This window comes from Panthera onca, chromosome B3, assembly GCF_046562875.1.
Source record: "Panthera onca isolate mPanOnc1 chromosome B3, mPanOnc1 haplotype 2, whole genome shotgun sequence".
NCBI classification, from domain to species: domain Eukaryota; kingdom Metazoa; phylum Chordata; class Mammalia; order Carnivora; family Felidae; genus Panthera; species Panthera onca.
The window spans coordinates 7,630,634-7,646,625 of NC_138344.1; the positions used below are offsets into that span (position 1 = coordinate 7,630,634).

At 46.6% G+C, this 15,992-nt stretch overlaps 1 protein-coding gene across 4 annotated transcripts in view; it reads left to right on the forward strand.

The window, feature by feature from the left end:
- NTRK3 (neurotrophic receptor tyrosine kinase 3) overlaps positions 1-15,992 on the forward strand; it is a 395,937-nt gene that overhangs the window by 348,641 nt on the left and 31,304 nt on the right. For 2 of the 4 annotated variants that reach the window (XM_060617703.3, XM_060617697.3), the window contains exon 16: positions 684-758. The exons of the other annotated variants lie outside the window; for them this stretch is intronic. In XM_060617703.3, the coding sequence (XP_060473686.1) occupies positions 684-758 (75 nt within the window). The remainder of the gene's footprint in view (positions 1-683; positions 759-15,992) is intronic. 4 annotated transcript variants of the gene reach the window in all.

A 15,992-nucleotide genomic window follows, 5' to 3' on the forward strand; every position in this document is an offset into this window, starting at 1 on the left:
CCTTTTAAGGGGAATGAGTTTTTCCCAAGTGGTAATGGAGTCTGTACACACTGACTCTGTTGATACCAAGGAGAAGAAAGGCTGAGGCTCCACACAGGTGACATCTAGCTAGCTCACCCCTTTTCCAAATTGGGCAGGCAGGGAAGGGCATCTGGGAAGGAAGCCCTGAAAGTGGTGGTGAATTCAGTGATTTTTCTGTTGGAGACAGGAAGGACAGCTATTCCCTCAGAAACTTTGGAGAGGTGCTATTTCTTTGACTTAAGGGGGTGAAAATTCTGGATAAAACCCTCTTCCTTTCAGAGTGGTAGTTGGCCGAGAGGCTCATCTTGTTGGAAGTAGAACTGAGCCCTTGGAGGGAAGCCAGTGGATCTTGGTAGAAGACCAAAAGGAAGACAGCTGGGTGCCATGTATTAAGAGTGGTGTGATGGTGTGCCTGCCGAGCTGTGGGTAGGATCTCTGGTTGGACTCCTGAGTGAGGGCCTTGGAGCTGGGCTGATGCTGTCAGCCTTTTCCCCTAGTGGTATGACAGGTGTCTGGAGGCTATGCCAGGAGACTCGCCATTCACTTAAAGATACACCCACTCCCCTTATCCTCCCTTCTTTCATCCTTCCATGCTTTCTTCCTCTGCCTTCATCCTTTATTCTCTCTTCCCCTACCCCGCTCTCTCCTCCATTCACTGTCAGGAAGGGCCATGCCAGAAGGGCCCGATCAGCGTGTCATGGCAGCGACAGAGGCTAGCAGCACCGGCAGCTTCCACAGTGAGTCTGGATTTTGTTTCTGGGGCCAGGGGGCTGGGCAGGGCCGTCCACACACAGACCGACAGCTTGCAGACTTTGGAGAGGAACTTCCATGGGCGGGGGATGCTTCCCACCTCTCCTTCCCTGCCTCCCAGCAGGCGGGGCGGGGGGGGGGGGCATCATTTCACTTCCATGGAAGTTTCCTGCCAAAGCCATTGATGTGCTTGGGATATCTCATGGGGAGGAAGCATGGTGGGGGGTGGAGGGGCCATAGTCTGCTAAAATTAGGTGCACATCTGGGAGAGCTGCCGGAGTTTAAATGGCTGCCAAGGATTCTGTCCAAGCCTGCGTGTGTGGTGAAGGCTGGAGGCTCTGCATGGATGATGGTTTGGCTGCTTTCTTGCATTTCAGGAAGTGTGACCTTGAGTTGTGAGTACACTTTGGGTGCCTACACTCCCTTTAAGGAATTGAGAATGCCACATAGGCTAAAGGGTCTGAAGAAGCGGGGGTCTCCCTGTTGACCTGAAATGAAGCTTGTCTAAGAAATTTGATGTTTAGGACAGTTTTTATGTAGGACCATGACTGAGGCATCTCCCCGAGTATTTGGGGGAAGCTTTTTCCCATCCCCATGTTAATTTCTGTGGTAATCTCTGGCATGGAGAATGGACATAATGCGGAGTCAGTCAGAGTTCCATCTGTCTTGCCTTGTTCGTCAAACTGAACTGGATGGCTTCCTTCCACTTTTCATCTAGGGGCTGTTTCCTTCTGTTTTGGGAATGGTCCACTTGGGGAAGCAGAACTACAACATTTACCTATCCAGCCTTAAAAACCTCACCCAGCCTAGGAGGACACATGTCCGTCTTGAGATGTTTTCCCACAGGCAAGAGGCTGTTTTCGGACACTCATGGGGTGTGTTGTAGTTCATTTTGAAGTGAGAGACCTCCAGTCTCCAATACATGATATCATCCTGATGCTGCAGTCTCATGGGCAGGTGCACGGGGGTGCTTTTCCAATTCCATTCATTTCTCTTGTGATACGGTTAGGGAGGTAAATTAGGCATAGCTTCCCAGGTCCTCTCAGGACTACGTTTTTATAGATATCTCCTCTTGGCACTGTTACTAATAACGGCCTTACAGTTCAGGATTTTTTAACGCCAAAAGCTGTGTAGAGTTATAGTTTATCAGAATGACCATGTTTGCTAGCCTTGTGAGAATTTTGAAAGCAGGGCCATTATAAGAGATTAATCAATCTCTTCTCATGCTTTTAACATCATATGTAATTCGTTCACCTCAGGGTAAAACTCTTGGTTTGAGGAGTTGATGGGTTTAATTAAAGTATCAAATTGGTCAAATTTATTAATTAAATTCAACAACTACTTATTATTAATCAACTCTATATATTTGTCTAAACCTGGACACCTCTGAGACAGAAAAGGGAAGCTATTAATAATTAAATTGATACCACAGGCATAAACTGTTACCTTCCCTGGTAAATTAGGACACTGTCCATATATCGTGAGCTATCCTCAGGGCTGGGGGATACAACTGTGATAAAAACAGGAAAAAATCTCTGCCCTTAATAAAGGAAATAGAAAATAAAGATAAAGTAGAATATATTATATGTAAAAGAATAATAGATCCTTTGAAGAAAAATAAAGCAGAGAAAGAAAAAGGAAGTGTTTGGTGGTACTACTGGTGGTGGTGATAGTTGTGTATGTACGTGTGTGTGTGTGTGTGTGTGTGTGCACACGCATGCACAATTTTAGACAGGGAGGCCAAAGCATTTGAGTAGCCTAAAGCATATAACATACCTTAAGTTATATAGTTGACTTAATTTAGCCAAAGCGGGCTTTCACGGCTTGGATGAAATTTATCTGAAACAAGTCAGGTCTAGACATTATGACTCCAAAGCAAGAAATACAAACCTCAGAATTACAAAAATTGAGAAGGGAGAAGGTGGCCATGGCATTGGAAGCAAACCTTGTCTGCTCAGTAGTTAGGTTTCACCTCTGGCTGACATGACTAAGACACTGTCAAAGTGAGTAAGGCTGTGGGCTTCTCCACTTGGGAGAGCATCTTATAGAACGCCCCTCAGTCTTTGACATGCACTGGCCATTCAGGACATCTTAAGGGCTTTTCTTCTTCCACCTGGTGTCCTCAGGGGTGGTTTGGGATGGCAGCTTATCTTTGATGAGCACCTACACCAAACACTTGGATAGGGACTTTAAAGAGGCTGATTTATTTAATCTATACTGTTCACATGAATATTTATCATAGTGCCACTTTAAGGATGAGAACACTGACGTTTAAACACAACACTGGAAAACAGTGGAGCCAGGATTTAAGCCTACATTGAGCCAAATCTGAAATCCTGCCTCTATCAGTTAGTCTCTGCATTCACCCAAAGATACCGGTTGGCAGGAAGTGGGAGAAAGAAAGGAAAGGTAGGACTTCCTAGGTTATCCCCCAAGGTCCTGCGAATGGGCTTATTTGCATGGCTGGATCAGGAGCAGTGGATATGTTGGGGTGGTTGTCCAGTCTTTGCTGATTGTGCATGAAGGGACAGCAAAGTCCGCTTCTCCATGTGTCGTTGTCATTGGGAATGGGGATAGGCATGGAAAATCGGGGACGGGGGCATGAGAGCAAGTCTTCCTGTTGTGGCATCCATCCTAGGCAGAGGTGGAACTGGACTTCAGCGTGTCAAGTGTTTCTGGGTTTCACGCACGTTGGAAGGAGGGACGATGCATGGGTCTGTGTATAGATAATAGGGGTGGGGAGAATGCATGTGGAGGTCTGAGGCTGGATAAAGGTTTTTTGACAGGGGTTTGAGGGAAGGGTTCAGCTTGAAGAGAATCCTAAATTTCCTGCCTGCCTTTGTGAATGGAATCCACAGACAGACTGCATCGAGTCTTGGGACTGCTATTAGCAAGAAGCAGGATGTCTCTGGACCATATCTTATTATGGTTACACTTAACATCAATCTCACCATGTAACCTTGTATTTATGTGTAATGAACATTTATGTACTTCCCAGGAAGAAAACTTTAGGTAGCATCTTACTTTATGCACAAGCTTGGTAAGGCTATATGGCAAACAAACCATCATTTATATGCACCAGAGAGAGCCTCTTTAGCAAAGTGAAGAATTACTTTGAGATGTCAGTAACCCTATCCAGTTTTCCTTTCATGCCAAAAGAGAGTATTTCCACTTGTGATGCTGTTATTTTCTTGGACTTCTAGAGCACATTTATCCAGAGGTTTCAGTGAACGTCAAGGCAATGTCTCTTTCAGTGTCACGATATGTGTCATATGGGTAGAGAGAAGTTATTACTCTGTCATTTGCCAAGGGTTTTCTTCATCACGACAGTATCAGTGTCACTTAGGAATATACTCCAGGCACGTGAATGTCTCTCACTGTGGTCTTCCAACTACTGGATTATGACTACCCCATCAAGTCTTAGTTCTTTACTGCTTATGGCCTGTTGTCTGGTTTCCCTTTATCACTTTGCTACTCAGGGCTAAGGAGCAAAACGTCTTTCATCTTCCCCCATGGGGTACTCTCCTCTGACTTATCCCTCTGAGTCCCCTTTCTGGAAAAAACAACCAAGCAAGCAGGCAAGCTACCTTTTCTAAGATACTGACTCATCCCAGCATCATTTGGCTTCTCTATTCTGCACCCATGTCCCATGGAGTCCCAGTTGGGAGCAGCAGTAGAGATCAGAAAAGTCTGGTTCTATTTCAAGCTGACAAGGACATCCCTCTTTTCACAGGTTATATAAGGCCCACCCTGCTACCCTGCTACTCACATGTGCAGGGTATGCTGTAATTCTAGGAAATGTTTAGCTGTAGTTGGAAGGACAGTGCCAAGGCCTTTGACACAAGTCAGTGAGAGCACGTGGTCACAGGTATGCCCCAGTCCAAAGACCTCCTTAGAAACCTGATTAGAGACCTACCTTTTGCACTAGAAGCATTCAGGGTGTGTAGGTCTCCACCCAATTGAACCCAGTTTTTCTGAGGAACCTGAGAACACAGACCTGTCTCTCCATGCCCAGGGCACACAACAAGAGCTTCGGATGAGTGTTTTCAACCCTCTCTACATGTTGGTGTGCTTCAGCTATCACTGAGTTTGTGGGGTGGATCAGGATGCAGCTAAGTGTCCATGAACTAGAGAACATTATAATACATACTAGGACTTTGACAGTTTAACAGCCCTGACATTGCAGAATGTGATTTCTTACCTTCTCGTTGGTTCCCAAGCCTTGCAAATCCAGATAGTTAAGATAGCCTCTTAGGGGGAACCTAAAATTATGCAGTATCTCATGTCCTTATAGGTTCAGAGCAATGAGCTGGTGTTCCCAGGGCCAGTCCTTTGATTCTCACCTGGAGATTTATCCAGAGATGGGAACTCTGCCCTTTAAGTTGTAATTACTCTTTAGACTCGTAATGCCCTTAGCATTTTGCTTTCTGGTGATCTGAAAATTGATGTCTCCTATCAGAGCAAACTCCCAGAACAGCAGGACAGGAGTTTCCTGGAATGGGGTGGAGCTCAGGTCTTTAAGTAAAGAAGCTGAGGGGTTCAGAGGGAAGAGGACAGTGAAGGAAGGGAATCCTTCTAGATGTACCATCTGGGACTGTTTGTTAAGAAAACCTCCCTAGTCTTTGTGATGGGATTCTGTACTCCTTGCTCTGGACTTTATCTTGAAGTTTATTTCTGCAATTCTTTCGGGACAAATGATTCATGAGAAACCCATTCGTCTGGAAGAATTGAGACAGGACCTCCTGTCTGGGGGTACTGGAGGGGATCGGATCACATGAGTTCCGCAGTCTCTTTTGCTTGGGTCAGACGGGTCTCTCTTGAGAATTAGCTGGTTCCTTTGATTTTTGTTGCCTCCTCCCATCCTGGCACTTGTGGCTAACCCTAATGGAAAGTAGATGTCTAATGTAACCTCCAGCCAAAGGCACCGGGCTGCAGAAGCCCGGTATGTGGGCGGATGTAGCCATGCAAGGAAAGCTTTCAGTGCAAGTGCTGGTCTCAGAGCCACATGTTTGTCCACTGTGTCCTTGCAATGCTTTATGGCTGATGAAACCCAGGCATGTGGGTGCCACCATGCAGGGTGGAAAAGGAGCAAAGGGTATTCTGTGGATGAGGGAAGGCATATTGTAGTTCTGCCCTAGCTGGGCAGTTGGTTTCTACCTGGGCCTCTGGGATCTCTCAGAGTCTTCCTTCTTAATTCATTTCTAGAAATAGACATTTTATTCCTAGAAGTAGAGACTAAATTGAGAGTCAAATTTTCCAGTGTTATATCAAGATTCTTTTAGCTGCAAGTGACAGAAACCTAATCCAATCTATCTTAAGCAAAGAGGCAATGTATTGTGTTCATAATCACAAAATCCAGATTTAAGGCTTATTTCTGGTGCCGCTTAATTCTAAGACCGGACTAAATCACCAGGCTTCACATACATTGCTCTGTCTCTGTCTTTGTCTCCTTCCTTCTCATCTCCACTCAACCTTCCTACCATCCCTCCTTCTCCCTCCGTCTTCCCCCTTTTCTGCCTGAGACAGTGATCTCAGGGAAAGAGGTGATAATGGAGAGATAGATTTCCAAAGAATCAAGACTAATGAATTTTGGAAATCATGATGATACATGCTATAGCAGTTGAATAGATTATCCGGGACCTAGGTGTTCAGTAAAAAAGACTAGTCTTCACTGGAGATGCCTTGTCTTTGGGAGCCCTGCTGACCAGGCATGAAATAATCACTGTTGTTTCTGAGTCAGGCCAGACATTATGCTGAGAAAAGCTACAAAAGAAGGACTAAGGAAGCAAAGTCCACAACTGACTGCTTTTTCTAGTCTGTCTATGAGGGGCATACAAGTGTTTTCTGGTGTCATTTTGATGAGTGCTCTCCGGGCTGATGTAGGCTCCCTTCTTAGTTCATTACATCTGCAGATTTAGGTATTTCCGAATGAAAAATCCCTCTTCGGCTTTTACGGGTGTTTTTATAGAAATAAACTTCTAGGATTCCTGTCACACTTCCCAAGATCTGCTACCCCAAACCCATCAATTTATATGCCTCAAGACGTCCCAGTGAGTTTTCCTTCAACTTGGATGTGAATAAGAACTCTGATTCGGTGGTGCAGAACATTGGTTTTGGAATCGGAATAATTTAGGTGTGAGGCTTGGACCTTCCGCTCTCCAACCTCTTGAACTCAAATAAGTTGCTTAACCCCTCCTTCCCTCCCATCCTTTCTTCCTTCGTCTATGCAGTGCTGTTGATAATAAGAATTTCGAGAGCCAAGGTACATTGGGAGGACTGAATGAAGCAGTGCATTTTAATTCATTCAGTGCAGATCCTGATATAGTTTAGGCACTCAACAAGCTGTTCTGTATCCCTGGGACCAGCCTTCCACTACTGGCCCCAATGTTGGAATGTTGAAAGCATCTCTTTCTATCCGTTATGATGAATCAAGATGAGGGCTCAACTCTAAGGATTACCTACTCCAGAGTTAGCCTAGCTCCACCTTTCGGGGACCCATCAGGTGACCCTTGAAGATTCTTCACCCAGTTTCATTAGCCTAAACACAAGAAGCCCACTTGCTCTAATCTTCCTTCTGTGCTTTTGGAGACACGAATGTGTATAAGAGAGTAGGAATGCCTTTGAAAAAACCACCCAACTGTGATTACTGGCTCAGCATTTAAGACTTTCTCCTGGGTTCATCCTCAGAACAGCCTTCCCTCGCCTGTTGACCTTGAAGGGGAAGCCAAGAGGTAGGGCTTGTTTTTCAAGGGAGAAGGAGCAACGCACAGCTGCATGCCTCAGGTTATGGCCTGGGATGCCAGATGCTGTGTGGAGGGACAGCCCCTCCATACCTTTTATCTGAGACTACCCTTGGCTCACACACTTTGCTGCAAAGAGGCACTCAGGGACTCAGTTGTAGAGTAGCGGGCTGTGTGAAGCTTGTGAGCCTCAGAGCCCTAACCGCACAGCACTGGGAGGGGCATCCAGAGTTTATCCAGTCTCCGCTTCACCAAATCATAGCACTTTGGAACTAGATGATACCTAAAGGCCAACTAGCCCAGCCCTTTTCCTCACCCTACCAATTTTATAAATGAGACACAGAGGCCTAGGGACGAGCCAGGTGGTATGATGTAAACCTAAGGCAGGGCCCTGGAGCTTCTGAGTTCTGGCCCGTTGCGCTTGTTGGCCCGCCTGCAACACACACACACACACACACGCGCGCACACACACACATGCACACACACAGACACACACACGCACATGCATATACATGCCACTCTGGAAAGGCAGGCTGCCAATGTTGAGATGAGCTTTGGCTCAGTGCTCTTGGTATGTTGATTCAGGTCAGACAATTTTGCTTGGGACAACCTCACGCAGTTTTTGAGTGGAGAAGAGTCTTAGCAGCCCTCTGGTCCAGCTATGGAATTATCACAGCTGTGAACATGCGAGAAGAAGGAAGAAGAGAGTACAAAGCACGGAAGCACCCTGGAAGTACTGGGGCAAGAATGCAGACGACCCGAGTCTCAGTCCACTGCTCTTTCCACTCTATTCCACGGCCTCCCATGGTGTCAGATCTTGCTTCCAGCTGCCTCCCTCCTAGGATGCTCGAGGCATCTCTAGTCACTGTATGGGTTGTGTGGTTGGGCTAATTAATACCCTTTTCCTAGAATTTCTCAGGGGAAGGCCTACCTAGGAACCCATGATGCAGAAAAATAGTAGCGGTGCTAACTTATGTTCATTAATCACTTCGCAGCTCACGGGTCCCCCGCTGTTGTCACTCATCTGCGGGCTGCCCTGAGAACATCATCCCAACATTTTTGCCGAGGTTGAACCCCCACCTTTACGTGAAGGTGGATGGAGAAATTTATCCACTCTTCCACGTTTGTGGTCCTGCCAGAGATCTGGCAAGTCATCTGTGAGCCCGGTCCTCTCGGGCACCAAGTGAACCTCCTTTAGAATTAGAAGGTCTTACTTCATGACTCAAAGAAGAACCCATTTTCCACTGGGGGTAGAGGTGCATTTGACTGTCAGGAAAGCTTTGGCCGTGTGAAAAGTCGCTGAGTGTTTGTTTCTCCTTGCCCCCGGAAGAAGTGCCCCAGCAGCTAGTCAGTGGGTGGACAGGAAGCTTGGCTTCAGCTCAGAGAAGCTGGATAAGGCAGCCTCCAGTGGAAGGAGTGGCATATTTTTTTTTATGTCCTGTCCCATGGTGCCCTTCCAGCTTTCCTCTGCCTGGGGATGTAGCCATCGGATGGGAGGTTTCTGTTGTGGTATGTGTTGTTTACTGAAGTAATTAAAATATGCAAAGTGTTCCCCGTCCCCCATTTTGAGCTTCTTCCCCAGCTACTTCTGGCATTTTCAGTTGGCAGTTAATAAAACAAAAGGGGGGCCCAAAGGCCCGAGTCTCCCTCCAGCTAGAATGATTAATTTGGAGTAGTTTGGAAGTCTCAGATTTTACCTCTAGCTGTAGCCGTGCCTTTCTGGCTGATCTGTTCAACTGCAGGAAGCACTGTGACTGGGGGGCCGGTGAATGCTTCGTTAAGGGCACAGGGCGGGTGGAGGGAGGGGGCAGGAAGGGGGCAAGGGTCTGGTTTGTTTATTATCACTGCACACAACCAGAAGCGACTTCTCTTTCCTCGCGGTGAGCGCGCATTGAAAGAGCTATAGCGAAGGACACTTGGAATTCACTTCCTCACCCGGCCTAAGTGTTTCCTACCACCCGATACCTCCATCTGCCTGCACACACAGAAGTACACAGCCCGTTACCTCACAGAGAACGCTTCTTGAGAATATTTATCAGAGAACAGCGCCCGAGCATCACCGCACCAATTATGGCTGCCGCTTCTTGCCAACACGTATTGAGGCCTGCCACATCCTGGGTACGATGCTAAATGCTTTACGTGAAGTGTTTTCTTTAATCCACGCGGTCTGTTTAATCCACCCGGAGGTAAACGGCAGGTGTTCAAGAGATGGGGAAGCTGAGGATCAGAGAGGTTAGCTGATTTCCTGCAGTGACATGGCTGTGAATTTGTGGCTGTGTGTCTGACTCTGTATCATGATGCCATCGTGCCTCTACCGGAAGACCTGCTTCGGGATGGGCTGCCTTCTGTTCCTACTATGGGGACCTGCTTCTGCACGTATCACCTCTTCTAATGGGGCATCTTGCCCTCGCCTTGAACAGGGTGTGCAAGGTGTGGTTTGCCAGGGGGCTTCAGGCCTTGCCTCAGTTTACCTCTCCACTGGCCCAGGCATACAGCCACCTGCCTCCTTCCAACCTGTGGCCCAGGGAGATTAGAGATACGCAAACCAGGTCATACACCAGGAGTTATCACAGTGGGGGATCGGGGGTGGGGGCGGGCACAGCCGGCAAAACCTCTTTTAGACACAGTTAAGAAGCAGCCCCTAGGGGCGCCTGGGTGGCTCAGTCGGTTAAGTGGCCGACTTCGGCTCAGGTCATGATCTCACAGTCCGTGAGTTCGAGCCCCGCGTCGGGCTCTGTGCTGACAGCTCAGAGCCTGGAGCCTGTTTCAGATTCTGTGTCTCCCTCTCTCTGACCCTCCCCTGTTCATGCTCTGTCTCTCCCTGTCTCAAAAATAAATAAAAACATTAAAAAAAAATTAAAAAAAAAAAGAAGCAGCCCCTAATGGTGACAGGTGCCATACCAGTGCAGAAGTCCCTGTCATTGTAGGAAGTAATGCTAGATGTTAATGCTGGTCAAGAGTTGTTTCACCCTGCTAACTAGGCTTTAGGAACAGTCTCTAGTCCACACAGATTCTCTCAGAGGAAAATGGAAATCAAGAGCAGCAAATGGAGGCTGGTTTAAGCTGTCTGCTTCTCGGGCAGCTGACTTGGGGCCCCAGCCGTGGTTGTACAGGCGCGTTCTCCTGTGATCTAAGCACGCCGTCTGTATGACCGCCTTTCCAAACGGCAGGTCAGTGTGCCAGGCTGCTGGAATCTTGGAGTTAGAAACAAAAAGTTTTCAATTAAGAAAGCCAACCAGTCTAGCTTCTCATCCGGAGCTAAGAGGTGGGCACCCCGCCTGGGCTAATTTAGAGATGAGACCTCACTGGCTAGCACGGGAGAATATTTTGTCACTTATTCAAAAGGGTCTTTCTCTCATAGTGCCATTGGCGCACGTCAGCTGTGTTCACCACCGCACTCGGAGGGAAGGCGCAGGGTCAGAAGATGATGTCATAGAACCAGAACCAGGGTCGAAGAATTCAGTGCGTCATCTTAACGGCTGACGGGTATCCAATCGATAGGAAGTATTTTATTGTCACTAACGTCGCTGAGAAGTTGGCTGGAGAAGACAGTTTACAGCTCAGTATGCCGTTTGAGGAAAAAGATCCTGTCTCATTCTTTGACTTTTTAAATTCAAATCATCTTAGTTTTCCTTCTTTTTCCTGCCATGAGGCATCACACATAGGAGAAATACAGTCCTTGAGCTCCGGCCATAGAATATTCTAACCTGCCCAGTCTTGTCCACTCTGAGATTAGCGTTAGCTGCTCTTCTTGGGTTTTCCCTGCTTTTGTGGGCAGCTAAGTATTCCGAGGATCTAGGTTGGCAGCCCCCCCCTCCCCAATCCTGGAAATGTGTTCCCAGCACTTGCAGGTGGAATTGTCTCGAACCCACAAAACCCATAATGAGAACAATTAACCTTTAGCTTGGCCTCTGCCTACCATGGACTTTCTGACACTCCATTCCTGAGCCAATTTCCTTATCCATAGTCCAGGAGTGGTGTCTCATTGTCCTAAGGGCCCCTGGGCAGAATGTCCAAGTTTCTGGGATAGCTGGAAGTGCTATACAATAGCCATAAGCACTGAGAAATTAGCATCTTTCAAGGAAGGTCTGGGTTAGGGGTGCCTGGGTGTCTCAGTCCATTGAGCACCGACTTCGGCTCGGGTCATGACCTCGCAGTTTGTGTGTTCGGACCCTGCATCGGGCTCTGTGCTGACAGTTCAGAACCTGGAGCCTGCTCTGGATTCCGTGTCTCCCTCTCTCTCTGCCCCTTCCCTGCTGGTGCTCTCTCTCAAAAAAAAATAAACATTTTTTTTTTTTTAAAAAGGAAGGTTTAGGTTAAAAGTAATACATATGTGCATGTGTACAGAAAAACTGCATGCTTGTTTCATTTAATATCTCATTTAATTTCTGTACATGTTCTATATAGTTTATTATTTTACATTTAAGAAAGGTGAGTCTTCCAGGGATTAAATAAGTTCCCTAAGGTTGCTTAGCGAGTCAGAGGCATTGGCTAAGTTATTTATACATTATCCCCTTTGTCCCTTCGGATCATCTGTTTCCTTATCCTATACGCACATTTTCAATATCAGTTATCATATTTTTTAGATTTTTTTTTTTGGCATTGAATATTGAACAAAGCCGGTCTTACCTGGAAGTGATTTTATGTTTGCTAAATAAATCTGAATCTAAATCAAACCTTGGTAGTGCAGCCTGTGCTGAACAGGGTAAATTAAAAATCTAGATTTATCACAAGAAGGCTTTAATTTCCTATTTTCCTTTACCTATGAACGTGTAGCAAGCACTTGGGGTTTGAATGGATCAGTCTAGATCCAGTGTGATCCATGCATCTGAGCCGAAGTGAGACCTCCGGCTTTGTTCAGTGAATTGAGCTCTTTTCACAACGTGTCTATGGTTTGTTTCCACTGGAAGATTTGAGTGCAGCCAGGAGGCTCCACGTCTAGGCATCTGTAAAAGAAAATAAGGGCCAAGTTATTTTTCAACCTACATCTTTGGACTTGCACCGACTGCTCCATAAAAAAATATATTGCTTGGGGGCAATAAAGGACAGTGAGGTCTCTGACTGAGTGCCAGCATTTAGACAGGATTTAGAAAGAGGAAAACAAAAGGGGAAGTTATAGAGGGTATGTGTTCCGGGGACTTCCATCTGAGAACTTGCTTCTGGCAGACGCAACTCTAGGTAAGAGACTTGGGGAGAATCACAATGGGCCTATTTATCCTCTAGGCTCACACTGCTAAACAGCTTGGCTCTTAAACTCCTTGTATTTTTGGAAGACTCTGAGGGTTTTTCCTAATCCTGGGGCTAGAGGCTCAGTCTGAAACAGCCATTCCACTGAGATTCTGCTAAATGGATGCTTTTTGCATAAACTGTCACAAAGCCCTGCTCAGAGGGAGCCGTCCTATAATGATGTCTTTGTGAGTTTTCTCTGTACCTTCCCTCCAGAGAATTCCAACTACCTCCTAGACCCAGGGCTGAGGTCTTCAGTTTGTGTCTATAGGAAGCGAGGTAATAGCATGTTCTACTGTATCAGGAAGAGGAGGGGAGGCAAAATGAAGGCAAACAAGCCTGCTGTATGAAGTCTGAAGTCTGATGTCACTATAGAAAATCTCAATCTCTTATGTAAATGTTTCACCATGGAATATCCATAACTCGGGTGACGCCACGGACAGACGTGCCTTTGTGACAGTGCACACACATACGGTCAATTTAAATCAGATGACTATACAAATGGATACATCCCTAAGGCACTGCCCACACCACTGGGGAAACAGAGTTCTTGGTGACCCAAAGCTTAAGCACATCAGGATGGAAAGCAGGAAGCTATAGAACTGAAATGTAAACTTCATATCCGTGTATTTTTGATTTGCATGTCTTAATTAATACATGCTTTTCTCCGGGAACACGTTTACCTTGAAAACAAGAACAGCACTCTATGGGACCTCCATTTCATTTACTCTTTTTAGTGACCTTGGGCGAGTCACTACCTCTCTTCCAGCCAAGGTTTTCATGCCTTGGGGGCAGCCTAAGTAATTTCCAAGCCCTTTTCCAGCTTTGTATGTTCCCGAGCTACAGCCCTAGCACGGACTCTCCTTTGGAGTGCTGGATTCTGATGAATGTCGGATTTGGGGAGATGGAGTGGGTGAAGTTACAGGGTAGGGCTGGTCCCCCAGAGAGCATCCTGGAAGGAATACAGGCTTTCGCACCCAAGTGCCATGATTGGGGAACGTGCAGATGGGGCTGGGCAGAGGGGTGAAGAACTGGTTGAAAATACAGTATCTGTGATTCAAAATAGCCACGTGGGGAAAAAAGGGGAGAGGGGATCAGGGACAGGAGGAGGGTGGGCAGACAGGGGACATTCCGGAAGGGCAGAATGACATTTCTAAGGCTTTGGTGGCCCTACCACATCTGTGGGGAGGGAGCTATTAAGATAGCCCAGCTGTTGAGGGGCGGGGGGAGGGGGGGGGGAGGAGCAGGTGGTGAGAAGCGTTACTGCCTGGAAAGACAGTCGTGTTATTTTGAAGTTTTGAAGCTCCCGGCAGAGTTCATCAAGTGATTTAGAGTGAAACCACTTATTTTGGCTGTCTGGGAGACAAGATACATGTGAAGAGGACATGGAGCCTTTCTTTTTGCATTTAGGCCATTGATTTCAGGAGGCGTCGAAGGGAGATTTCACCAGCTTTGTGTGATCGGGGCACGGTCAACAGGCCTGTGTTTGTGTCTCTGACTGTACCCACCTGCGTGTGTATTGACACACACATATGTTCATGCACACACCTGCCTTCTGGATGTATGGGTGTATGTATATGTATGCTGGATGTAGCTAATACTGATGTGTGGCCTAGGTGTGTGAAAACCCCAGACCCTCTGGAACAAGAGTGGCAATGATTCCAAAGATTGTAGTAGTGGCTGCTGGGAGCGTGTTCAAGGTGACTGCCAGCCTTGGCTGATGATTCGCTTGACACGCAGAACAAGGGGTAAGAGGCAGAGCCACTGAGGCAGATGGGAAACTAGGAGAACTTCCAGCGGAGGGAGAACGCGTATGCTAAGCCTGTTGTTCCGCTTAGATCACGTGGAGATTCTTTTACGTGCTGAGACACGCAATCAAGAAAAATAAAGTTGACTAAGTTAAAAAATAATGACACCCACGATGAATGGCAGCCTTTATGATGAAGCTATTTTGCCATTAACGCGCATCGCGAAGCCTTTACAGCTGTTCAGAAGGCCGCTGTGCTTCTGATGGGCTTTGACAGATTTTGACTTGGCCCATTCAGATTAGTGATTATGGAGGAAGCTTGAATCCTTCCATTCGTTCCAGAAATATCGTGCCCTGTGAATCTGTGTTTGCTCACCTTTGCTGGGTCGTGGTTTCTTTATCGGGAATATATGGGTCACTTTGTCTCCTTTATAGCTTGTCCGAGTTGTGTGAGCATAGACGTTTTGAACTTCTAGGAGAGAAGCGGGTTTCTCTGTGGTCTTTGCAACCCACCAGTGGCCTCCTTTTCTGTGTAATTGGATGCAGAGACCTGGGGACCTTCCAGAGCTCGGCTGAGTTCCTCTTTAACCCAGAGCAGTGGGATCCCTCTGACCGCAGGGGAGTGGGTGTCTCTCTATGGAAAAGAGCAGGATGATGGGAGAGGAGAAGTGGCTGTGGGGAGGTGAACTGCAGGAGACTAGCAGGAGACTACGTGTGTGTGTGTGGGGTGTGCATCTTGTCCTCAGGGGAACTGAAGTCTGAGAGTCTCTATCCTATCCGCTTTCCACACTTTCAGTCTGGCTACTCCTGGCCCCCAGGCAGGGTGGGGAATGAGGGCCAAGGACTTAAAGAAGTGGGGCTGGAGCTTTTAGGCAGCCCCCGGCTGGAGGTGAGGTGCTGCTCTTGTTACACACTTTTGCATTCCCTCCCCTTACATTGCTGGCCGGGGTGGGTGGGATAGCGCCTTGAGGAAAGATCAGATTGAATCAGAGACAAGACTTCAAACGTCATATCACTAGAGGCTCAGTCTCTAGACCTGTGGTCTTCAGATTTGATGTCCCTAAAAGAATCTTGAAAAGTCACCTGTGCACTCCCCCTGCACGTTTTAAGTTGCTATATAAAATCTGCAACATGATTTTAAATAGTTGCGAAGGATGCCATTTCCAGAATATTGTAAATATTGACATTAAAAAAAATACATCACTCCTGTAATGTATCTAATGAACTTTAAATACCAGAGCAATTTGACACATTATCTATTAAACACACGAACAAGTGCATAAGCAGTCAGTTTTACATGGTTCCTTTTTCTTCCTGAATTTATGTTTTCATTCCAGTTACCCTACCAGATTTTATCCTTATGTGTTATATTTTTATGCACGAAAGCCTTTTATTGGCCACTCTGTCATAATTTAGTGTGACGAAAATATGTATGAAGATTTAAATTTAATTTTTAATGTCCAATAACCATTAGTTTCTAGATATTAATAGTTTTTGGATTGAGTTAT